We start from the raw sequence: 26525 nt of genomic DNA on the forward strand, positions 1-26525 counted from the left end.
TGGTTATTCGGAAATTTCAGGCAGGACAGGAACTTCCAGTTCCATTCCCTTTGTCTCTCCTCCCTTCCTTTCTTCTCTACTGAAAACTGCACTTACATTAAGCACACAATCTATCCCTGAGCTTCACTCGAACTCCTTTGCATAAAATTCTGAACCACCTGTCCACCTAAGTCATGGAAGAAGAGTTGAGTAATAAAGAAGAATTGAAAGGAAAGGATGGAAATTAAACCCAGGGAAAGGTTGTCATCGATAAGGCTAGTTTTTCCTTATATACTGCAGGATTTTTCAATTTTAATTATTATTATTTGAGCATGACTGTGATGTGTATGTGTTGAGGCGGGGGGAGCATGCCTGCCACAGTGTACATGCGGAGGTCAGAGGGCAACTCTGTGGGATCACACTCAGGTCATCAGAGTTGGGCAGCAAGCACATCTCTCCAGTCTGTATTGCAGATACTTTAAAAGATACTTGAGATGGAAAGACAGTCCCCACCTCTATACTGCGCTTATTGCATACAAAGGGACCACAGAAGAAAGGGTCATTTGTGTTAGCAATCCAAGCAACTCTCCAAATATGAAAACAAAAGATATGTTCATTTTGTAAAGCACACCTTTCAGGAAGAGTTGATAATTCATAGTAGTGAGAATTCTTTATGTTCGTTTGAGTGTCTAGTAGCAGCAAAAGGTACCTAATTTTGTTTGTTTGTGTGGGTTTGTTGTTATTGAAGACAGACTCTCTCTATGTATGGAACTCGTTATGTAGACCAGGCTAGACTCAAATTCAAGATCTGCCTGCTTCTACCTCCCGAGTGCTGGGATTAAAGACATGTGCTATCACACCCAGTTCTGATATGTTTTTAAAGTAATAAGCTTATGTTATATGACTGCCCTCAATGCTATTTTTTACATTAATTCAATAATTCTGATTCTGTATTGTAAGATCGATTGTTTAGATAAATCCTTTATTGTCTGCAATAGGGCCATTAACCGAATTTGAGGAGATAGAATGGTCTGAATTCTGGGGAGATACAGATATTAAAAAGCACATTTATGAAGACTTTGATGAACTGCTCTTAAGAATGAATGTGTTAGCTGCTAAAAAACTTGCTGACCAACTCCAAGAAATGGAAAATCAAAATCTTCCACAACAGCAGAAAGAGACAAGTGCCGACCAAGAACCATCCCCCGAGTCAGCCACAGAGCCAGGAACACAGCTGGCTTCAGAACAAGGAAGCAGCATAGAACAGAAACCCGACAGAGAGTCACTTACAGGACAAGAACAGGGCACAGGGTTACACAAATCATCCGTTTCAGAACAAGGATCCCCCAGGGCGTCAGCAGTAGAGCTAGGATTACAAAGGGGGTCAGTCACAGAGCAAGAGTCCGGCAAAAGCTCGGCATCAGAACAAGAGCCACAGACAGGGCAAGACTCAAACAGAGAATCCGTGTCAGAACAAGAACCACAAAGAGGGTCAGTTACAGAGGAAGAAGGATCACAGAGAGGGTCAGTTTCAGAACCTGTGCAACGCGGAACATCAGTAACAGGACAACGCAGAAAATCATCTTCAGATAAGGGGTCTCCTAGGGGTTCAGAAGCCCCATCGCGCAAAGGATCAGGGGTAGAACAAGGACAGCGCAAAGGATCTGGAGGTCCGCGCAAAGGGTCAGCAGGACGCAAAATGTCGTCTTCAGAGTATGAATCACACAAAGAGTCCATAACGGAGGAGCCACAGTCTGAGGCCGAGCAAGGACCACCAATAGACACCATTCTAGAACAACAGGACGCAGACTCAACCTCACAAAAAAGCGACACCTTAAAAGAAAGTGAAGCCTCGGAATTCGATAAAATGGAATCTCAAGAAGAAAAGTCTTTGCCAGTCATAAATGAGGAGGAACAAGCTGCCATGGATTCCCAACAGGGTGAGGAAGTTCCCCTGTACAGCAAAGATGATAATCCGCCAGGGAGCAGCGAAAAAGATCACCTTCCAGGTAGTTATCTAGTTCTGTCAAATCAGCTTTGTGTTTTCTGGAGTGACCGTTAAAAAATCTTTTCAGAAAGCACTCATTAAATTAGTGCCTCTGCTGGCGTATCTTATCATGTAAGCCTCAGGTATATTTTCCTGCTCAGCACTTAAGCCTAGACTTTGAATGCTCAACTAGATGAAAACCAGAACGCTTATTAATTATTTGCCTAGAATTTCATTTATACCAAAAGTCCATCAATATGAAATCTAGGAATATTTTAATGTTTTTTTTGAAAGAAGAAACATTTTTGTTCTAAATGCAAGTCACTTTTAATTTTTCTTTTATTTCAACAACAAATAGGCCAGGAATGGTGGCATTTGCCTTTAATCTTCACATTCAGGAGGCAGACGAGACTGAATTGCTGCAAGTTGGAGGCCAACCTGGTCTACATCGTGAGGTCCAGGCCAGTTAAGGCTCTATAGAGAGACCCTGTCTCAGAAAAACAAACACGCAAACAGTATTTTACCTCTTTCATTTTTGCATTTTTCTATAAGAGTTTCCAAAAACCTATATTTCAGACAAAAAAACACTGAATTTTAACTATTTTAAAGTATTTTTAAATTTTATGTGTATGGGTGTTTTGCTTGTATACATGTTGGCACCATGTATGCAGTACCCACAGAGGCCAAAAGAGGGCACGAGAGCCTCTGGAACTGGAGTTTCAGATGCTTGTGAGACACCCTCTGGGAGCTGGGAACAGAAAGTAGACCCTCTTCAAGTACAAGAGCTCTTAAATGGCTAAGCCATCTCTCCAACGCCCTGATTTTCAATATGTTTTTATCTCATTGGTTAAAATTCAGACATCTAGTAACACTTTGCTATAAGAGAGGCTGGGAAATGCAACCTCACTTTGTATAGCCAAACAAACAGCTTTTGCTCCAGCCTTTCTGAACAATTAAAATTATTAAGTGATTTTATTTTGGTTGATTATGGCACACACACATACATGGGAAGGTCTTGGAGTTTTGGGTTCTTATGCATGTAAGGAATTTGTCCCGTAGGAATTTTCTTTTTTCGTGTGTGTGTGTGTGTGTGTGTGTACATGTGCACATGTCACAGTACACCTGTGAAGGTCGGAGGAAAACTTTCAGGAGTCAGCTCTTTCCTTCTACCCTGCGAACCCTTGGGGCTAAACTCAGGTCGTTGGATTTGACAGCAAGAACGTTTACCCGCTAAGCCATCACACAAGCCTTATCTTGTTCTTTTATTCCTATTAGAAACTCCAAAAAAGGACTCTCAGAAAGACAAAGCCTGTGACCCGAAGCCCCAACATATAGAAGGAAAACAGTGGTCAGGTAGCTGCTCCCTTAGCTCTCCTTTCCTTTGTGCCTGAGAGGAAAAGCACGGCCAATGGGAAATGAAATGGGCTGTGTGGTGGAACGTGTTTTCACAGGGGAATTCTCCATCTTTGACTGGAACATGAAGCATGTCCAATCTGAAGATGAGGAGCAGGCAAAACTGATCTATACTGACTCCAGATTCACAGGTATGTGTGAAAAAAGACACTAGGAAACACAGGTGACAGTCCATGCGTGACTCTAGTTCACCACTGTGCCTGCTGGTGAAGGCTGGGTTGAACTAGGACATACTGATGTCCTTACACCGTCTCGTCCCTGGGAACTGACAAAGCTTGAGTAAAGATGGGTGTTTGGGTGGTGGTATGCTTTTGGTGGTGACGTATACTATCGATGAATGTCCTCATGCTTTAAGCTGCTGGCATTGGTATACTTTATTTTTAACTGTTGCATACCCTAATGCTTCTTTAAAGACATGATCCAAACATATAAAAGGAATCGCATAGTAGAAATTAGAACTCAATTAAAAATATATTTATTTCCCTAGTAGGTCTACACCCAAATATCTTAGACAGGTGAGTCTGTCTTTGATGTGGGATTCCACTCTGTAGGCTGTGAATACCATTGGTTAATAAAGAAGCTGATTTGAGCCTGTGATAGGGTAGAGCAGAGCTAGGCAGGGAAAACTAAACTGAATGCTGGGAGAAAGGAGGGTGGAGTCAAGGGAGAAGCCATGTAGCCCTGCCAGAGCTAGACACACCAGAACCTTGTCAGTAGGCCACAGCCTCGTGGTAAAATATAAAATACTGGAAATGGGTTAATACTAGATGTAAGAGCTAGCCAGCAATACACTTAAGTGATTGGCCAAGGCAGTGATTTAAATAATATAGTTTCTGTGTGATTATTTTGGGAGTCTGGTGGCCAGGAAGACAAACAAGCAGCTTCATACAGCATGTATTGTTTATGAAAACTTAACAAAGAAAAACTATTGAACTGATGGAGTTTGATAGCCATTTGGGCAAGAAACTACTCTTGCCTGGACTATTGCATAAACTGGACACAGAGAATCCACAGAGAGAGGACTACTGAACTTGCCTAAGGTGAGATGATCTTTCGGGGTTCCTGATTCATGAAAGAGTCTGCGAGACATTCTGCAGGACACAACAGATAGTGACTGAACTGACTCTGAATTTTCCTGCTTTATGGAAATGTCTGCTGGATACCATGGGCCTGAAGGCTGAAGATGGATGCCCCAACGGTACAAAAGAACTTTGGGTGACTGTCCAGGCAGCGAGATGTCTTTGTCATTTCTAGAGTTTGAAGTTTCTTAGTTCTTGTTTACTTAGGTAATATATCTTTCTGGAGTCTTTGATGGAGTTAAGAATAGTTAGTTATAGTTATAGTTTTCCTTAGTTATGATAAAGATTATTGTAACTTTTACTTGATAACTGTTTTGTTATATGTAATTTTGCTATGTTAAAGCCTTTTTTTTGTTTAAACCGAAAAAGGGGAAATGATGGAGGAAGGTCATTGGCTAATAAAGGCACTGCCCTGGCCCATTTTATTGGTTAGAGGATAGGTGGGAGGAGTAAACAGAACAAAATGCTGGGAGGAAGAGGAAGTGGGCTCAGAGACTCCACAGCTCTCTCGGGAGCAGACGCCTGAGAGAGAGGCCATGCCCCGCTCCCGGGATGAAGCTCCGACCCAGGATGGACTAGGCTAGAATCTTCCCGGTAAGACCGGTTCTCACAGATTATTAGAGACGGGTTGATCGGGATGTGAGAATTAGCCTGTAAGTGCTAGAGCTAAAGGGCCAAGCAGTGCTTAAAAGAATACAGTGTCTGTGTAATTATTTTGGGGCATAAGCTAGCCGAGCAGGTGGCCGGGGTGCTGGGAATGCAACCCCGCCGCCCCAATTACTACAAAGAGCAATTCTTAGCTCTCAGGTAATCCATGTCTTAGCTATGATTATTTCAAGTAATGCTCATATTTTTTAAAATGCTATTTTATTATCTTCTCCATCACTTTAAGTGGTAGATCTAATTGTAATTAGATCAAGATTATTTTCTACATGCAATCTTTTGTCATTTAAGCCTAAATCAAATAGTAAACTTTGTTTTCAATTTAATTAGCTAATTAACTGATTGGTATTTGTGTGTGTGATTTATGCATGCTTATGCACTTATGTATGGGTGCAGGCATCTATGTTTATGTGTGGGAAGCAGAGATTGATTTATCTCTTTCTGTTGCTGATACCTTACTGTTTTATAGATAAGATCTTTGATGGAGCCTGGAGCTTGCTAGTTCACCTACACTGGTTGTTTAGCATTTCCTCAGAATCTGCCTGTCAACACCACACGGCACTGGGATTACAGGCACACGCTCCTGCACTCAGCTTTTACATGGATCTAAACCCAGCTTCTCACGGTTGCTCGGCAAAGCCCTTTACCCATAGAACCATTTCCCAGGGCAGAAATAACACACCATCTGTCCCCAAAATATTTTAATGACCAAGCATAGCATTTGTCAAGTTCCTGTGAGTGGCAAGTTCATGTTCTTCATCTATGTCCACTTTTATTAGCAATGTTTTTAAAATCTCATGAATAATCATTTCTAAGTTACATCAGATCCCACAGAGACGGCATAACGACATGAGTGATTGAATCAATGAATAAATGAAGCACGAAGCAGTCAGCTGACATTTTATGAAAAATTACTTCATGTTGTCACAGTGCTCTCCAAGACAAATATATTAGCTGACACCCTCAGGGAGAGGAGCTGGTGTGTAGCATTTGTTAATGTACCTAACCGGGAAGTCCAGGATGTAGCTGGCTTTATGGGAACCCAGTTCCAACAGCGGACAACATCTCTCAGCCATATTCTCTGTGTCAATTTTAGGCAGTTGTCTTCACATTGTCTCAAAAATGGCTGCAGGATCATCTATCTATGTATCACATTTTACTAATTCAGCAATTAGAACACAAAACAAAAATTTCCCTAGTGGTTCTCAAAATAGTGCTGAAGCTAATTCTCATTGGCCTATTGTAGGCTGCACTGTTGACATACATGAACTTTTGGCCAAACCTTATATCATACATCCGTGGAACATGGGTAGGAGGGCTCTGTGCCGTCCCACGCCTCCCCTAAACTGACACTGGAAGAGAACTGTTCCCCAAAGAAAACTATGGCTGCTGTCGTCATGGATGGAGCGGGGATTGCTGAGAGGCAGAACCAGTGGATGCTGGAGGCCGGGTTTAGCTCGGTGACACTATCCTTATCTGGGATGAGGAACGCCTGTATTTCAATCCCCTGCTCCAGAACAAAGCGAAGGCGGATTTCTGTCAGGGCAGGGACTTAGAGAAGCATTTACTTTACTGTCTGATGCATTTCCCTGCTTTGCAGACCTCCATGCAATTATTAGGAATACTCAGACTTACAAGGAGATAAAAGGGAGGAGTGCCTTCGATGGAGTGCACCTCAATCTGGTACAGTTTGTGCAGCTGCTCCAGACATTCGTCGGTGAAGATACCCCCTTGAGTGTCAGCCAGAGTCTCACCTCCTTTTTTCAGAAGAACTATTTTGAAACAAAACAAGAGAAAATGAAAGCCTTAGAACAGGTGGGTAATATTATAGCCATAAATCTCCCAACTTCATTTGCTCCTAGTACACTCTCTTTAAAAATGTACGACCGAGTGTCCCACTTTATTTCCACCAGCACAGCCATTAAATACCATTTTGCTTGTCAAGGTCACACTCCAGAGAAGGCACTTTCCTAAAAATGACACAATTGCTCCTGGCAAGCGATGGTTCAGGGTGCAGCTTTGTTTCTGTTCTCTGTACCCAAGGTGCGGATAGATGTAGATGTGACAGTGTGTGCGTACTGGCTGCCGTGTGAGCAGAGATGTATGCCAATGCATAGACTTTAGGGATGTATCTCTGTTCATGGACCCCCAGTGGCACACATTCCTAAGGCCTTACAGCCTTCTTGAGTGATAAGTACTCACATGCACACACATCGCCTTAAGTGAGCAGCTTACGCTGTCTCGTGGAAAATGTAGGACCTGGTCCCACTGAGTTTATTCAAGGCTTGTTATCCCTTTGGCCTCCTCAAATGCCATCCCCTTCCCTTAGCCAAAAGATACTTATTTACTGTGTGTGTGTGTGTGTGTGTGTGTGTGTGTGTGTGTGTGTCTAAGTGTCTATGAGGATCAGAGGCTTTGGACCCCCTGGAGCTACAGTTACGGGCAGTTGTGAGCGGTCAGATGTGGGTGCTGGGAACCTAATGTGGAATGTGGATCTTCTGGAAGAACAGCAGGATGTGCTCTCTGAAGTGTATTACCAGTGTTTTGGTCTTGTACAGCAAATTCCAGTGTGTTTTGGTTGAGAAGTGAAACAGGGAATGGCAATTGGGGCATTAAAATCAGACTCTGCATGTTCCTCTACTATCTCAGCACCAAAGCAAAGCTGTTTCTAAAAAAAAAATAGAGTGAGATGCTATACTTCCTTTAAGAGCAACCCGCCTGCTGCCACAATAAAGACTGTATCTCCCATGCGTATCTTCCCATTCGTGTTCTAGGCTAGACAAAATGCTTTCCGAACCCGACGGGTGCTTCTTCTAGAAGCCCTCTTTCAGAAGTGGGACAATAATGGCTCAGGCTTTCTGGATCTGAATGAAGTTGATGATCTCTTGTACACATATAAGGAGGGGATGGAGAAAGAATCTATGAAGAAAGGTAAACTATCAGCATCTTCCTATTTAAGTTACAGTAATAACTTTCAGTTTCTCATCTCTGTGCCCTATACACAAAGTCAGAAACGAGCATTCGGGGTGGAGAGTGACTCGGTTGGTAAAGTTCTTGTGATGGGAGCTTAGGCTCTGAATTTGGGTCTCAGCATCTGCATAAAAGTCAGGCACCTCAGCACTGGGGAGGTAGAGACCCAAGGATCCCTGGAGCGTAGTGGTCAGCCAGTCAGTCCAGCTAAATCAGTGACCAGGTTCAGTGGGTGACCCTGTCTTGAAAATAAAGTGGGAAACAATATAGGAAGACAGCCAGCATCAGTCTCTGGCCTTCACATGCACTCATAAACATATATATAACACACATACACACGCACACACACACATGCAGATGTGTGCACGTTAGCTGTTCCAAACTTGCTGAAACATTTAATTTTTTTTCTCCTTTCAATCCTGGAATTGAATTTACAGCCTTATGTATGATGGCCAAGCACTCCGAACTGTATCTTTCTATCCCTTTCTTTAGTTTTAATTTTTTTTTCTTTCTTCGAAACAGGGTTTCTCTGTGTAGCCCTGGCCATCCTGGAATTCACTCTGTAGACCAGGCTGGCCTCGAACTCAGAGAGATCCACCTGCCTCTGCCTCCTGAGTGCAGGGATTAAACTAAACATGGGCACCACCACCAGCCAGCCATTAAAAAAAAAAAAACATTTAAAATGTTTTATTAAGCTTTCCAGACTGGTTTTAAACTGGCTGTTTAGTCTAGGCCAACCTTGAACTTTCAATCCTCCTGCCTCAGCCCACTGAGTAACTGGGATTGCAGGCCTATACCACCAGACCCAGGAGTTCAGAGCTATTAAATGGGAATCAGTTGAGTGCCAGTGTGTGCAGATGAATAGGAACGTGTGTGTGCTCCTGAGGGGAGCAGGCTGCAGTTTTGAGCCCAGCCCTTGAGCCCTGGCAGATTCTGTCTGTGAACTGATTTCTTTCACTTCTAAGGCTAACAATTCCCAAACCTGCAGCATCATTGCCTGAATTTGTAGTTTCCCTGCTTTTCTAAGTTCTAAACTATCAAGTCTGGCTGGGTCTAAAGTTCCTCTTTGGTATGCTAATTCTTTATTCTCTTTAATGATTCTTTTGGGGGCGTGGTTTGGAGACAGGGTTTCTCTACATAGCTGTAGCTGTCCTGGAACTCGCCCTGTAGACCAGGCTGGCCTTGAACTCACAGAGATCCACCTGCCTCTGCCTCTGCCTCTTCCTCTGCCTCTGCCTTCCATCCAAGCATGTACCACCTCTACCCAGCCTCTTTACTGATCTTTTTCCTCTTCCTTTTCTTCTTTTTTTTCTTATATTTTTACTTCCTCTAGCTGACATAAAACTACAATTGTTTTCTAGAAAATTGTAAGCTGGTTGTTTATAGTGTGCTCTTCCCACAGGTTTGTCTGACGTTTCCTTTTGGTTAAACCCAGGTTATTCATCTGTTGGCAGGATCCAAACACATAATCAATATTTTATTCTTATTGAACTCTATTAGAAACCCTATGCTGATAACATTGATCAGTTGATTAAAGCGATATATGCTGGGCTGGATATATAGCCCAGTAAGTAGTGTACTTGCCGCACAGACACAAAGCTCTGAGTTTGAATCCCAGCACTTCATAAACTAGGTTTCATGGTACACATCTGTAGAATCAGGCTGGTCTCAGCTACACAGCAAGCTCAAGGCTAATCGGAGATACATGATAACTCTCAAAACGTTTTTCTGTTGAGCCCTTCTACTTTAAAGTCACTTTCTTCTGTTTATGAGCAGTATTTTGTAAATGCACTTTGAACCTTTATAAAAGTTTTTCTCTTCTGTCCACCTTTTGTTTATAATAGCATGCAGCAGTTTCTTGTGGCTATAATCCAATCTTATCATTGTTTTCATGCTCATATTGATCCAGATTTAGTCCTTTGTGTCTGGCTTCCTCTCGTCTCTCCCACTCTCAACTCTGTATTATGAAAATGCTCAAATGAACAGCCAGTCTGACAGAATCTTGTGAAGAGGCCCCAAACGCCCACAGCCTAGGCTCGACCATCAACACTTTCCCATGGCTTCTTGTCTCTCTGTTGACTCCTTATCTTTCCATCTATTTCTGGTATTTTTGATTCCTCTTAAAGTGAAATGTACACTTCTACCTGAATACGCAGGTATGCATGTACTTCCCACAAAATTAGGTGTGTAAATTTTAAGTGTAAATTCATGAGCAGTGTAGTTGGTGCTTCTTAGGAAGCTCCTCCATGTCCTTTTACCCATGCGGCATTCCCAAGGCGACCACTGAGTGTTTTTCTAGCATAATTTCTCTTGTCTAGAGCCTCATGAAAGCAGAATCATATGAGACACACTCTTTTAGGTGAGGCTTCTTTGCACTCAGCATGATTTTTCTCGAGACTCATAGACGTGGAGGGTTTCTGAACCACCGTGCAGGTAGGTATTTTCTCTTTTTAAAGGAATGCAGACGGTTCTCTCTAGCATGTTAATGTCTCCATTGTTCTTGAGCACTCCTTGACTTTCTGATATGAGATCTTCCGGGTACATCCTATGCTTCGCCTGTTTCCATCCTGAATAATCAGCTTCCCCAGGAACTACCTTAGCTTTTTTTTTTTTTAATTGAAGGGTAGTGTTTAGAAGTCAAAATGTGAGTCACACACGGGCTCATTTCTCCGAAGGCACTATTCTCGGGTTTCTCAGGAGGCAGAGGTAGTTCAGAGTGCAGCTAGGTTTGGGGGTTCAAATTCTGACATTAGGAGGTGTCCAGTTCTTCCCTTATTCTCTTGCTTTCAGCCCAGCCCTCTCTCTTCTCTGTTTTGGTCCTATTGTCATACAGCCCTTTTCTTTGTGGTAAGCAGGGTCAGACTACATTATCTCAGGATCATTCAAGTCAACAGGGATGAAATGGAATATCCTCCACCTAATCACTCGAGCAAAAAAGTCTGACATTCAGACATGGTGGCAAACACCTTTAACCCTAGCGCCCAGGAGTTCAAGTCCAGCCTAGTCTATGCAGCAAGTTCCAGGCTATCCAGGACTGAATAGTGAGATTCTGCTAAAAAAAAAAAAAAACCAAGCAAACAGAAAAGACCTGGTGTCATTCTACACTAAACCAGCCACTCTGACTAGAGACATGGAATGCCCTGGCTGGTATGACCCTGGAGTACATGTTCTACCTCTAAAGCTACAATGGATCCCACACAAACCCCACGAGCAGCGATGAAAGGAGAGTGGTTTCCCCAAGGCAAAACCGTAACTACAAACACTAGGAGGAAAATCAGTGGCTGCTTAACTACAGAAGTAAGAGCCCACACACGACAAAATGATTGCAGGTTCAGGCAGTGCTTCTTAATTGTCAAGTAAACGGTACTGGATGGATGTTCTCATCATTAAAGGGAAGGAAAAAGCACAAGGAAAGCATTTTGAGAGAAAAGCTAGGACCCACTTGAGAAGGAAGGGGCATGTGCCCTATCAGTTACTCTCCTCAGCTGTGACAAAAATACCTAATCAAAGCAGCATACAGAAGGGAGGGTTTATTTTGACTCTCAATTTGGGGCATGGGCCATCATGGTGAGGAAAGTGTGGCGTCCGGAGAGGGAGGTAGCTGGCACATTGTCGTTGCTGCCACAGTCAGGAAGCGAACAGGGGTGAATGCTGGAACTCAGCTCACTTTCTCTTTCTTCTTTAGTTCAAGGGATCTAGCTCAAGGAAAGCACTCTGCCACCTCAATTAACCCAAATCTAAAAACTCCCTCACAGATAGGCCCAGAGATTTGTTACCAAGGTCATTATTGATCCTATCAGGTTAGCAATCATTATAAGCCATCACATCTGTTTGCCTTGTTAATGTATAGTAAATGTCAAAATGCTTTCATAGATGCACCAGGAGGCATGTACCAAAATGCTTATAATGCAGCTTCTAGGAGTGAAATATTAAAAATACATGAAATGCATATTGCCAGGAGAACAAATAATCAATGATGTTTCACTCACATAATGAATACAGTGGCTAAGATGAATGAGTCAAAGCTACACAAATAACGTGATGGACTTGGTAATTTAATGTTGAATGAAAAAACAAGTCCTGGGGCTGGAGAGTCCAGGGGCTGGAGAGTCCTGAGCCTGGAGAGTCCTAGACTGGACTTAGTTTTTATTTTTTATGTCTATGGGCATTTTTGCATATATATGCATATACACCATATGCATGCCTTGTGCCCTTGGAGGTTAGAAGAGGGTGTCAGATCCTCTGAAACTGGAGTTACAGATGGTTGTGAGCTGCCATGTAGGTACTGGGAATCAAATCTGGGTCCTCTGGAAGAGCAGCCAGTACTCTTAAACTTCTGAGCTATTTCTCTAGCCCCTTGCTTTAAAAAAAAAAAAAGCAGTGGGAGTGGGGGCTGTCTCTAACTCTTTTGTCTGCTTTTGGGACCCTTTTCCTCCTACTGGGTTGCTTTATCCAGCCTTATTTTGAGGGGAGTGGCCAGGTTTCATTGCACCTTGATAAGCAAGTTTGGTGGGTATCCCCAGGAGGCCTGCCCTTTTTTGAAGGAGTAGATCTGGGGTATAGGACAGGTGGTAGGGAGGGACTAGCAGGAGAAGGAGGGGAAACTATGACCGGAATATAATATATGGTAGAACAATAGCTTTTTTAAAGTGCGGATGCAGATGCAGACATATGCAAGCTGTGGTCAGGAACTATGAGCAGGAGAGAATACCATTCTTTGATGATACGGAGGGCAGGTATGATTTGAAACTAGGCTAGATTCAAGAGGGAACTTGAATCATGGAATTGCATAACGCAAGCTGTGTGGGTTGCTTTAGTTTGGCCTTTTGAGAAAAACAAGATCATCTCAGGCAGCCCAGGCTTTTTCCAAACCTTTTGCTCTTTCTGCTCTAGCCTCCTAAATCCTGGAATATATAAGCACTGTGTGGTGTGTGTGTGTGTGTGTGTGTGTGTGTGTATGTGTGTATGTGTGTGGTGTGTATGTGTGATGTGTATATATGCTTATGGTATTATATGTGTGTGATGTGTATTGTGTGTAGTGTGTGGTGTGTGTGTGTGGTGTGTATGTGTGTGTGATGTGATGTGTATGTGTGTGTGGTGTATATGTGTGTTGTATATGTATGTGTGTTTGTGGTATTATATGTGTGTATTGTGTGTGTGATATGTATATGTGTGTTTGTGGTACCATATGTGTGTATTTTGTGTATGTGTGTGGTGTGTGTATATGTATTTGTGGCATTATATGTGTGTGTGATGTGTCTGTTGTATGTGTGTGGTGTGTGTATGTGCATTAGTGGTATTATATGTATGGTGTGTGTGTGTGTGTGTGTGTGTGTGTGTGGTATTATGTGTCCTGGAGAATGAACCCAGGGCACTGTGGATACTAGTCGAGTCCAATACCCCTGTTTTTAGATTTAAAAATATGTATGAATCATTTACTATTAGTAAGCCTACTATAAAGTGATAAAATCTATTTGGGGTTATAAAAGTAGGAATGGAAATGAGTGGCCACAAGGGACAGTGCCAAAGAGCAAAAGGATAGGATTGGGAAGACAAACAGTCAGGAGGAGTTACAATAGGCTCTAGGAATTCACCTGGCTGGAGGTAGAATTAAGAGCAAACATAGCCAGCATAGAGAAGTCATACTGAATTCATACAGGAAGCCAGTCTCAGTGCTCAGAAATTCCTTTAATGTACTCACTTCTCCATAGAACATACATGTGAGGGCTTCAGCTTTCTCTCAGGTTAATAAATTTTAGTCCATTTTCTGTTTCTCACTTACGTCTTTTAGCTAAACTGCACATCCAATTTCCAAACTCCCATCCTGGTCATGAAGTCAAATTGTCTTCAAAGCAATTTCAGAGGTACATAGAATTGGTTGTGTCTGAACTCAGGGGCAGTGAAGACCAAGTTCTGGACAGTGTTGTGGAATTCCTGATGGGTGCTTTAGAGAGAAGCCACACTGAGGGCCTAAGGAACTGTGCAAGACGGAAATGGCTACATCAGATCCAACATGCTGCAGAGACAAGTGGGGTGTCCCTGGAGCCAGTGTATACTGAGACCTTTAGGGCCCTCACCCAGGTATGCTTTCTAAGGTGATGGAAGAGGAAATATGTTCTCACAGTATGTGATATTCAGTGGCTACATAGGAGGAACACATAAAATTTGCTTGGAAAAAAAATCACTGAGTGATGCTACAGATGATTTATTTATTACAAAAAATATAAATGACTCAAACCTAAGTGAGGGGCTGGGAATGTAGTTCCATTGCTAGGGTGTCTAACATGTATGGGGCTCTGAGTTCAAACCCCAGCTCTTCATTAATCCCAGTACTAGAGGGAACATAAAATGGGAGGAGGGAGAGGCTCTGACTGCTAAATCTGCTTAGTCTGCAGTTGTCCAGCCTTGGGAGAGGTGAGACTTCTCTAGTAGTTTGGTTGTTTTGATTTTCTGGTTTTCAGTTGAACCCCAATATCTGTCTCTGGGTTTTTATTATTTGTGCTACAAATGATGTCCTGGAAACGTATTTGTTCTGAGAATCAAATATGCCAAGGCTATATAATTGAATGGTAATGAAAAATGCCAGTAGGGTGCAGGCTGCATTTACTTTGCATGATGTCTGCAGAATAATTTACCCATCAAAAAAGAATTTTTAATTATTTTACGTTTATCTTAACTGTAAAGAGAAACAAAATTATGACATTTGCAGAAAAATGGAGCATTTTAGAAATATTAAGTGGTGTTACACAGACTCAGAAGGGTAAGAATTGCTTGTTCTCACTCATGAGCAGAGCCTAACTTTTAATAATGTGTATCTGTGAATAAAGGCAATGGCGTTACTCAGAGTTCTTTAGAGAAGCTGAACTGACAGTATACACACACACACACACACACACATATGCACAAACACACGCGCACACACACACACACACACGCACACACACATATATACATGTGGGATGGCATACACCTTTAATCCCAGCTTCCAGGAGGCAGAGGCAGGAGGATCTTTGTGAGTTCAAGGCCATCCTGGTCTACACAGTGAGCTCCAGGATTACATAGAAAGACCCTGTCTCAAACAAAAGGTGTGGGGGGGGGAGGGGTATTAGAATGGCTTACAGGCTGTGGTCCAGCTAGTCCAACAGTGACTGTCTGTCAATGAAAGGCCTAAGGCTCCAGTAGCTGTTTAGTCCATGAGGCTGGATGTCTCAACTGGTCTTCAGTGTCTACTGGAATCCCGGAGAAATAGACTCCAATGCCAGTGAAGGAATGACCTTGCCAGCGAGCGTGAGAGCGAGCAGGCAAAGAGCAGTGCTTCGTTTTCCCATGTCGTTTATAGGCTGCCCCCAGAAGTGTGGCCAAGAGTTAAGCTAGATCTTCCTCAAAGGATCCAGACTTAGGGTGGGTCTTCCCCTCAAATAATTAAACCAAGAAAAATCCTTCACAGGTGTAGCCAGCATCTTATGTTTTGGTTAATTTGACATGTAGTCAGGTTGACATCGAGAATAGTCACCACAGGAATGATACCGACTGTGAGACTGAATGAGAGCCCACGAGAAGGGAACAAGAAGTGGTGAGGAGGAAGGCGAATGCGAAGGGTCACATGTAGCATGAAAACAGAAAGGAGGCCACGGGGGTGGGGGAGGAAAGAGTGGGTGAAAGAAGAAAGAACAAAAACAAACTTGGATGAATGCCACAGTAAAACCTAATCTTCTAAGTCTTCGTCTCCGAGAAACTCTTTCCCGAAATGTCCCATGAGGCTGGAAAACGGCTCAACTATTAAGTGCACTTGCTACTCTTGCAGAGGACTCAGCTTCAGTTCCCAGCACCCACCTGGTGACTCACAATCACCTGTAACTCCAGTTCCAGGAGAGCTAATGTCCTCTTCTGGCCTCTGCTGGCACCAGGCACGCACGCGGAGCACACAAATGCATGTAGGCAGAGCAGCCATACACATGACATAAAAATAAAGAAATCTTTTTAAATCTTAGAGCAGATCCTTGGGAGCTTTGCTTTTCTGTTCCTGTTTAGATGGAGGAAGAGAGATAGTAGGATGGAGGCCTCTCTTGCTACACTCTCGGGAGTCAACACGCTTTGCTGAGGCCCTCACCTCACTAGGATTGTGGTTCTAAAGGATCTAAGTTTTGAACCTTTAATTTGATTAGAGTTAAGAGGTTTGGTTGAGGTTTGGGTTATGTTTATTTTTAGTAAAGCAACCTAACTCCACATAAGTCGCTCATTCCCCTAAATACAAGTCAGGTTTGAAGGGCAATGTCCTTTTTGCACTGCCCATGACTGGTAATATCTGCATCATTTATTCAATGAAATTATTGGTGCTAGATTCCCAAATAGGCTAGCAAAGGGATTAGGGGATCTCTGTAGCCCTTGACAAATACAAATCCATAATCAGAAATATCTTATCCCAGGATGCTGAGGCTCATGGAAATAAGAAGATCAGTGCCCACATTTCCCTCTTAGAAGAAAACATACTCCTGCCGGAGAGAGGGGACGTTCTCTTGAGGAATGTGGCTTGTACCCTAGATGATGCTCCATTTGTACTGAACAAAGTGCTCTACAGGGACATGAAGGGAATCAGGTAAGAACTTGAAGAGTCCGTTTCTTTCTATTCACTTTAAAGATAGGGTCTCATGTATTTCAAGCTGGCCTCCAACTCCCTGTGCAGTCAAGGCTAGCCTTAAACTCCTGATCCTCTTGCCTCTCTACCTTACAAGTCTGGATTACAGGTTTGTGCCACCATGCCTGGCTCTGGGTATATCTTTCTAAAACAGTGTTTTCCCTTCTGAAGTGAATTGGCTTTAGTGATTTGCTCAAGAGAGAACTGTCTCTAAGTCACCAGCACTTCCAGAATGGGACCTGATGGGCTTCCAGTCCTAAGTGGTTTTTGTTGTTGTTGTATTTTTATCAATTTATTTATTTTGTGTATATGGGTATTTTGTAGTAATATGGGCGGCGGGGCTGCGTCCCCAGCACCCCGGCTGCCTGGCTAGCTTATGCCTGAAATAACAACACACAAACTGTATTCATTTAATCACTGCTTGGCCCATTTCTATCTAGCCTCTTCTAGGCTAATTCTCACATATTAATTTAGCCCATTTCTAATCATCTGTGTAGCACCCCTAGGTACGCTTACTGGGAAGAGTCTAGGCCTATGTCCATCCTGGGTCGGAGCTTCATCGCATGCGTCTGCCTGGGAGCTGGGAGCATGGCATCTCTCTGAGGCGTCTGCTCCCGAGAGGAGAGCTGTGGAGTCTGAGCTCACTTCCTCTTCCTCCCAGTGTTCTGTTCTGTTTACTCCTCCCACCTATCTTCTAACCAATGAGGGCCAAGCAGTTTCTTTTTATTTAACCAATGACCTTCCTCCATCAGTATTTTGCTGGGATGTATGTTTGTCTGTGCATCACTTGCATCTCTGGTGCCTGTAGAGGCCAGAAGAGAGTATCAGATCCCCTGAAACTAGAGTTATGAGCCATCATGTGGGTTCTGGGGATCGAACCCAGGTCCTCTAAAGAGAAACAGTGCTCTTAACTGCTGATCCATCACTCAAGTCCCATGATCCTAATTGGTCCTACCAGATCATTTCTCATTCTGGAAATGGTACACCATTTAGGGGCTCGGTTTTACAATGTTGGCTCTATAATTGGGATCCTCTGTTAGAATCTATGGTTGGTTCCTTATTTCTGTTTCTCTTTCGTGGTACTGGAGACTGAAGTGCATGCCTCACGCATGCCACACACATGGTCTCTTTCTTTGAACTACTTCTAGCCCTAAAATTTATTTTTAATTTTTCCAAGTCAGACCCTCTAAACTGGTGATAGTACCTGATCCACTCCCCTCCATATAATGCTTAGAATTAGAGAAGACTGTATTTTGTCTTCTCTGTGGCTTGATCTAAAGCCCGTGACTTTTCCCTATCCTTTTTATCCCTTTTCAACAGCTTTACAGTAGTGGATGAAGGCAAGCCAATCCATGTCCCACAAGTTCAGCACCATGGGAACGTCTTCTTCTGGAATAATTCCCGCAGTAAGAAGGAGCATAATGGTTCATTCCTGGCTCTGCCTCTTCAGGATGTGCATATGAGGATCTTTGGGGTCCTGGCAGTTGACACTCTTCGCGATCCTCATGAAATAAACCTCTTCCTACCTCATGAGATCAAATTCTATCAGGTAAGTTAGAAGTCTACAAGAGCAGTAGTCAAGAGCTTCTCTGTTTATAGTCTTCAAAGTCAACCCCGAAAGCCGGGAAGGAGAGGAAGGCTCTATGTAGACCGTGTCACCATGCTTGTTCTGTTGCCCTTATTCTCAGCCTTCTGGCATGTTCCTTATAATTTGTCAAGGACTTGGACACAACCATACTCGAGCCTCTCTGGGAATATTGTTCATATTTCTCCTAGCACTAGCATAGGAAGAGAAAATGATGCTTTGTAACAGAACTAATGACTAACCCCCTGAGATCCACAAAAGAGGAATGAACATGTAGAAGGGTATGCTGGGTAGCTTTAACTGTTATCTTGACACAACCAGACTAACTGGGGAGAGAGTCTCCATGGGGATTATGTAGATTAGGTTAGCCCACGGGCCTGTCTGTACAGGTTATCTTGGTTGTTAATTGCTATAGGAAGACCCAACCTATTGTGGGCAGCACCATTCAAAGGCAGGGATCTGTAGGCAGCACCATTCCAAAGGCAGAGGGCTCCTGAACAGTGTAGGAGGAAACTAGTTGAGCATAGCAACAAGCAAGCAAAGATACTTAAGTTTATTCTCTTTCCACTCTTGACCATGCATGTGATGCTTTTTCAGCAGTTCTTGACCTTTAATAATTTCTTCCTAACGCTGTGACTCTTTAATACAAGTCCTCATGATGTGGTGACCCTAACCATATATTATTTCATCCTGCTTCATAACTGAAAATTTGCTACTGTTATGAATCATAACATAAATGCTTTAGGAGACAGAGGCTTGCCAAAGGGGCCATGCCCCACAGGTTGAGAACCACTGCTTTAGCTGCTCTAAGCTCCTGCAACAATGCACAGCAGTCTGGAGTTAGCCCTCTCTTTCTTGAGTTGTGTCAGGATATTTTTTTTTCACAGCATCAAAAATGAAGCTAGGAGAAAGGAATATGTTTGTTTTTATTATAGTGCTCCCTATCAATTCCTTTGCTCTCTCCACAAGGGAAACAAAATCATGATATGCATCCTTATAGTTCTTGTTTAGTGTTCTAACTTTTGAGGAAAATGAAGAAGCCCAAATCTTTCTTGAGAATTCATGTTTTCAAATTAGATCATGAAAATGTCAGGCACATTTCAGACTGTGAAATAGCTGGTATATTTTTATCTAATTTTATGGGTAGAAATTGCAATAAAGCTATAGATTTAAAGCCATGGATGCTGTGGTCTGTTGTAAGATTTTTCTTCAGTCCGCCAGCTCACAAATAATAACACAGAGACTTATTAATTAAATATTAAAGTTCAGCCTATAGCTTAGACTTGTTCCTAACTAGCTCTTATAACTTAAATTAACCCATTTGTATTGGTCTATGTTCTATTACATGGTGTTACTGCTTTTCCATCTTGCACCTCCTGTTTCCTCTCCATGTCTCTTGATGTTTCTGCCTTACTCCTTCTCAGAGTCCTCTCTGTCCCCAGAAATACTGCCTATTCCTCCTGCCTAGCTATTAGCTGTTCAGATTTCTATTAACACCAATTACAGCAAATATATCTCACACAGTGTACAAATATCCCATAATATTCCCCCTTTTGTCTAAATAAAAAGGAAAGGCTTTAACTCCAACATAATAAAACTATATACAATAAGAACAATTATCAGGTAAGAATTACATTTACAATATCCAGTCTATTTGTATATGTCAAATTCAGAGAAAGTAATGCTATTAATCCTATCTTAGTGAGTACAAAGTTTTATACCTAAACCATTTTCTATCATTACTTGTATTACCATCCTAAAAATATCTTTTTAGATTTTAAAAAATCTTCTTAGATAAACAACTTAAGCTTTTATGTTTCTTAACCTTATAAACTTTGTAACTCATATGTAAGTTTCTCTTCTGAATTTGGTAACAAGGAAAACTGTAAAACTATAATTATCTTCTCTTTAACCACATCAGAGACCTAAGAAGGATATAATATTATTTAAGTAAACAAGAAATGCAGAGCAAGCAATATTCAAAACTAAGAAACAACATAGACATCTAGCCTCTTGGACAGTTAACCATGGTTCTGCTGTAATTTGGGGACATCTGTCTTTGACCTACAAATCTAGAATATCTTGACAAACTTTTTTCTGAAGCAGGAATTTTGAAGGACTGTCCTATCTTGTCTTGGCAAAGTTCAACTATTGCTTTATTTTGAGTACTTCTTGTCCAGTTTGGATAACACATTGTCAGCAGTCAAGGCAAGGGCATTTTTTGGCCAGTGGTTAACTTTGCCACAATAAAAGCAAACTCAATATGGAGGTTCTTTGATGTCCATCATCCTTTTTTGAAGTAAATTGGTGCTTCCAGGAGCAGACAAGTCTCACTGCCATGAAAATCCTTAGATTATTAAAACATCATAAATGCCATATTCCATAGGTCTCTGAAGCATTTGAAGACCACCTATCAATCTAAACTATATCTCTGTTTCACCTTGAAAACATATCTAATATGACTACAGGTTTTATTATTATAGATGACTAACTACGAACCTGTATTTCTTAATTATTTTAAATAGCTTTCAAGTACTAGAACTTTGCATTACATTTTTAAATAAGTTGCATAGGTATAATACCTAAAACAAGAATAGAAAAATCTATACAGTATAACAAAAATAATCTTAAATTTGTTTCAATATACAAAAATCCATAACAATGTAAAATATTTGAGATTATTAGTTGTTTTTTGTTTAAATGTAGATTTAATAATATTCCCTTTTACTCTATCATTTCTATATTATAGTTCCCCTTTTCCCCCTTCAGAAAGAGGTTCTTGAATCTAATATCCTTTGTTTTGTTTTTTTTCTGACCATTACCAATAACAATTTGTTACCATTCCCCCTAAATAATGACAAGCATCCATACCCCACCAAATGACCAAAAACCACCTCCCCACCTCTTAGGAATGTGAGTGTCATGTTCTTTAGACTGTTTCCCATTGTCTTTAGGGAACCCTGAGAAAACTTGGATAATGATCAAGCCCTGGGAAAACTAGCTGTAACATTTCTTGTCCAGTCTCCTTGTGATGGGAAAGTGTTGAGCTTATCTGAAGTCCTGGATAGAGTAGTCTGTGATCTGGACCCTCTCAGCTAGCAGTTTTGAAGCTGTTCTGGATGTAGAATTTTGAGGAAATTGCAACAGAGGCATTCTGAGAGGCTGAATCACTTGGGATACTTGTCTTTATTGGTCCCTGGTCCTCTTTTTTTTCTGAAAACACATACAAACTTTTAAAGGTAACATATATATCTATATTAACACAATTATGGAATGTGTGGTGTGCACAAGTTAGCTAAAGATTGTTTTTTGGTTCTATTTTTGAGCAGATAAAAGGCATTTGTCAATTTTATAAGTTCCTTTAGATCACACAACCAAACTATAATATAAATCTCTATCTATCCATTTGAAAGGCATATAATAATAAGTCATAAGCCAACAAGATGTATCATGTCTCATCTAGTCTCAAAGTGGTTCCCCTATCAAGGAATCATCCTACAGTTTTCTGTTTTGGTTTGGTTTTTTTTTTTTTTGGTTTGTTTATTTATTTTTTGATTTTTTGAGACAGGGTTTCTTTGTAGCTTTTGGAGCCTGTCCTGGAACTAGCCCTTGTAGACCAGGCTGGCCTCGAACTCATAGAGATCCATGCCTCCCAAGTGCTGGGATTAAAGGTGTGCACCACCACTGCCTGACCACCCTAAAGTTTTTTGACAGGGCCACAACTGGGATTTACGGACTTCCCATCTACCCCCTCTCTATGGAACAGTCTTTTACTCATAGGAAGAATGTGTGATTAGCATTTGTAAGTCTTGAAACCAAACATATTCTGTTCTGTTGACCTGGTGGTAAAGGTCATAGATACAAAAAAATTAATATTGGGAGTCAGGTTAATTCCAGAAATTGAGAGGCAGAGGTAGGTGGATCTCTATGAGTTCAAGGTCAGCTTGGTCTGTAGCAAGTTCTAGGCTAGACAGGCAGAGCCACATAATGAGAACCCATCTCAATAACAACAACAATAACAACAATGATAATAATAATAATAAAACGACTTTTACTTTCTACGTTTATCTTCTTCTGACAGCACATATCTTTCGTAAAGTATAAACAGTTATATGGTCCTCTCTACACTTTTAGTGTCTTGATGATCCTTTTTGTGTAACAGAATCTCAGAGTACCTCCTGAGCACTGATTTTAACTAATTTGTTGATCATAGATTTAAGAGATGATTATTAGTGACCACTTTGTAATTTTTAAAAACGCAGGTTGAATTGTCTGTCTTCACAGGGCGTTGCCAATGCTTTCAGCACTGCCTATCACTATGTGCACAGCAGGGAGCATGTCCTGCACACTGTGATCACTGGCATCAGGTGGCTCTTCAGCATCACGTCTGGCATCAGCTCCATCACTACGCACTTCATTGAACCTAGCTCAGAGCAGGTAGGCAAAATCAGGCCATATAGACCTTCTCAATATTACACAATTATTAAATATTAATATCTCGCTAACATTGAAGAGTGATCTCATCAGGGATGTGGCTCAGTGGAAGATCACTTACTAGCATGCTCAAGGCTCCAGGTTTGGTCCCGGAACTGCACACACAAAAAGAAACAAGCAAATAAAATTTTGACCCCCCCCCCAACTCAAAACTCTTGGTTGCACATAAGAAGAATCTATTATAAATTGCCTTAGGCAAAAGGGAGTATTGCTTGAACAAAATGAAGAAAGAGCAAATCAGTTGGGGAAGTGGCTCAGAGGATGCAGACACTTTTTTGCAGGTCTGATAAGTTTGATCCCCGGATCTGACATGGTCGTAGGAGAGAATCAACTATAGAGACTTGTCTTCTGACCACCACACATGTGGCACACATAACCCGTACACACATACATGTAGGTGAGAAAGACAGAGAGTGAGAATTTAGTTGGTTTCCAGTATGACCAGATCCAGGACCTCCTGAAGATAGACTTTCTCCTTAAGGCAAGTAAGATACTTAGGAAAAAGATCCAGTTTAAAAGGTCCAGCATTTGGAGGGTGGGGCTGGAAAGATGGCTCAGTGGTTAAGAAGACTGGCTGCTCTTGCAGAGGATCCAGGTTCAGTTCCCAGCAACCACGAAGCCTCTTGCAACCATTTGCAATTCCAGTTCCAGGAGATCCAATACCCTCCTCTGGCCTCCATAGGCTGCTGCATGCACATGGTACACATGAGCTCATGCATGCACGCACCCCTAAATATTATAAAATAAATAAATATTCCAATTTGGGTGAGCTGAACAGACAACTCAGTGGTTATGTGCACTTATTATTCTTGCAGAAGACCTGGGTTCAATTCCCAGCACCCATATCAGGTGGGTCACAACTACCCATAACTCCAGTTCCCAGGGTTCCAACAGCCTCCTGTGTCTTCTGTGGGCACCCGCACACCTACAGATAAGCAGGCGCACGTACGTGCACATGAATTATAACTTTATTTTTAAGCTTTAATTTTGAAACCTACGAAGGAAAACTTGTTCTGACTCATCCTGGGATGCATCCAGCAGCCAAGGAGGCAACACATGCCAGAATCATCTGAGTCAAGGAGGAAGCGGGGAGAATGCCGCTCTCAGACAAATTACGTCATAGCAATAAACATTTAAAGGCTCCTTGTCTGTATAATGAAAGCTTGCTCCAGGTTTGCTTTGCTTCTTTCTACTCATCCTTAGCTTTAGAGTTTTCCACACCATGGGGCTGGATGAAAAGGCAAAATCTTTAAAAGTAAATAAGGCCAGATATGATGGTTCATGTTCACAGTCCCAGGACTTCACAGACTGAGGCAAAAGAATTGTGAGTTCAAAGTCAGTCTGAGCTATATAGTGAGACCTAGTCAAGGAAAGGAAAGAAATGAGGCCCCCGTTTTCCTCTCTCCATGGCTTGGCCAAGCTGCTGAGGCTTTGGGAATAGAGAGCAGACGCACAGTACTCTTGATGCTTGGTAGAGATGCTGAGGATATCTCATCTCTGCATCATTCCTGGGGAGTAGATTGGGGATAGGAGTAGGAACTTTCAGTTACCCTCATACCTAAAGCAATCCACTCCACCTATCAGGCTACCACCCCAGAAAGGCCAAAGTGGGGTCTGAGAAAGATTTAGAAGCATTTTTTCAGGGTTTTGAGAAATAAAGCATCTAGGGCAAATGGCCAAAATAGCCAAGTCAGTCAACAAGAAGCATGAGCTTCCAGTGTTTAATTTTAGTATCGTGACATGGGCAAAACCACGAGGACCACGGTCCATCTGCGCAGAGCCGTTTATAGCATGAAAAGACCATGCTGAAAGGTTAGGGGAAAGGCAGTCTGCCTTGAATTGAGGTCTCAGTGATGGCATGGCAAGGCAGAGACCACAACAGCTCTCAGAAACTGGTTCTCTCCTAACCACATGGGTCGCAGGAATCAAACTCAGGTTATCAGGCGTAGCAGCAGGTACCAAGTTCCTACACTCACTGAGCCATTTCACCAGCCTCCCCCTTTCAAAAAAGGGTTTTTTTTTTCTTTTCTTTTCATTTTCAAGACAGGGTTTCTCTGTGTAGCCCTGGCTGTCCTGGAACTCATTTTGTACCAGGCTGGCCTCAAACTCAGATATTTGCTCCCCTCTACCTCCCAAGTGCTGGGATTAAAGGCATGTGCCACCATGCCTGGTTCAAAAGGGGTTTTAAATATAATTTGAAGCCGGAAAGTGGTGGCACACGCCTTTAATCCCAGCACTTTGGAGGCAGAGGCAGATGGATCTCTGTGAGTTCGATGTCAGCCTGGTCTACAGGAGCTAGTTCCAGGACAGCTAGGACTGTTACACAGAGAAACCCTGTCTTGAAAAAAACAAATAATAATAATAATTTGAAATATCTGTTGGATCTCTAGGTGGAAGTGTTGAATGAGCAGTTGGGTGCTTGAGTGGGGTAACAATGATCTTGCTAATTTAGTAAAGTCATTTCACTACCAGTTGTCAGTATTTTATCCCTGCCTCTGTGTTTGTAGGCAGAGACTGCTCCGCCTTTTCCAGGTAGCCCAGACCCAAATAATCATACAGAAGCTACATTAATTACAACACTATTTGCTCAATGGCTCAAGATTCTATGGGATAACTCTTACATCATAAAGTAACCCATTTCTATTATTCTGTCTATCGCCACAAGGCTGTGGCTTACCGGCTAAGGTTCCCACAACCATCTCCTTTGGCAGTTACATGGCATCTCCTTGACTCTGCCTACTTTCTCTCTGTATTTCTGTTTGGATTTCCTGCCTGGCTTTATTCTACTAAGTCATTGGCCAAAACAGCTTCTTTAATAACCAATAGTAATAAAACATATTCATAGCATACAGAAGGGAGTCCCACATCATGTGTTCTTAGCAACATGTCTTAGTTTTAATTTCAAACATAATCTGGAAAATGCTTTTCAGAAATCTCAAAGGCTCTGTTAAGGGTAAGGAAGGCCTAGCAGAGCTTCAGACCACGGCCAGCTTCTGGATTCAGCAAGGTGGTTCCCACCAGCTTCCCCCAGAGCAGTGCTGCTCAATCTTCCTACCGCTTCACTGTTTAAGACAGTTCCTCATGTTGTGGTGACCCCAGCCACAAAATTATTTTCATTGCTATTTCATAACTATAATTTTGCTACTGTTATCCATCATAATTATCTGTGTTTTCTAATGGTTTTAGGTGACCCCTAGGAAGGGGTCACTTTACCCCCAAATTGGTCATGACCCACAGCCTCCAATATGGCTTCTTAAGTATTTTCCATTTGTAACCTCCTTTTGCCCAAGATTTTTCATATAACCCAATAAATATGAAAAATAGGTTTACAAATCCAATGTTTACTAATAATAAATTTATTTTTGAAGATTCTTTTGTTATAATCTTATGTAGAATTATGAAAGAAAAAGGAAATTGTAAACTAGTTAGAGGGATGTGTTGGTTACTTTAAATAAAGAATTAGAATCTTGGCTGAAGATTTGATGCTGTAGTATAGAGAACATCTTCAACAGTTTTCAGAATTGATTGAGGTGTTGATTTTATAACCATCAATTCTAAAAACGCTACTTTATTCCAAGTACTAAGGGCAGAAGTTTGTTGATAATTGCGTCCTATTCCCAAATTAAAATTCATGTAACAATTTTTATGAAACTCAAATGAGCAATTCAAACAGCAATTTCTAAAATCAAATATTTTAACACAACATAATCCATGATACAC

General features: G+C 41.8%; 1 protein-coding gene across 1 annotated transcript in view; it reads left to right on the forward strand.

Moving 5' to 3' along the window:
• Efcab5 (EF-hand calcium binding domain 5) overlaps nt 1–26525 on the forward strand; it is a 97311-nt gene that overhangs the window by 50430 nt on the left and 20356 nt on the right. The window contains exons 9-17 of the mRNA XM_041664114.1: nt 978–1988; nt 3242–3319; nt 3418–3510; nt 6722–6936; nt 7896–8052; nt 13883–14172; nt 16518–16687; nt 18047–18275; nt 22596–22748. Coding sequence (XP_041520048.1) covers nt 978–1988; nt 3242–3319; nt 3418–3510; nt 6722–6936; nt 7896–8052; nt 13883–14172; nt 16518–16687; nt 18047–18275; nt 22596–22748 — 2396 coding nt within the window. The remainder of the gene's footprint in view (nt 1–977; nt 1989–3241; nt 3320–3417; nt 3511–6721; nt 6937–7895; nt 8053–13882; nt 14173–16517; nt 16688–18046; nt 18276–22595; nt 22749–26525) is intronic.

The sequence above is a fragment of the Microtus oregoni genome, unplaced genomic scaffold, assembly GCF_018167655.1.
Source record: "Microtus oregoni isolate MIOR12 unplaced genomic scaffold, Mior012 000015F_ref0000493, whole genome shotgun sequence".
NCBI lineage: Eukaryota > Metazoa > Chordata > Mammalia > Rodentia > Cricetidae > Microtus > Microtus oregoni.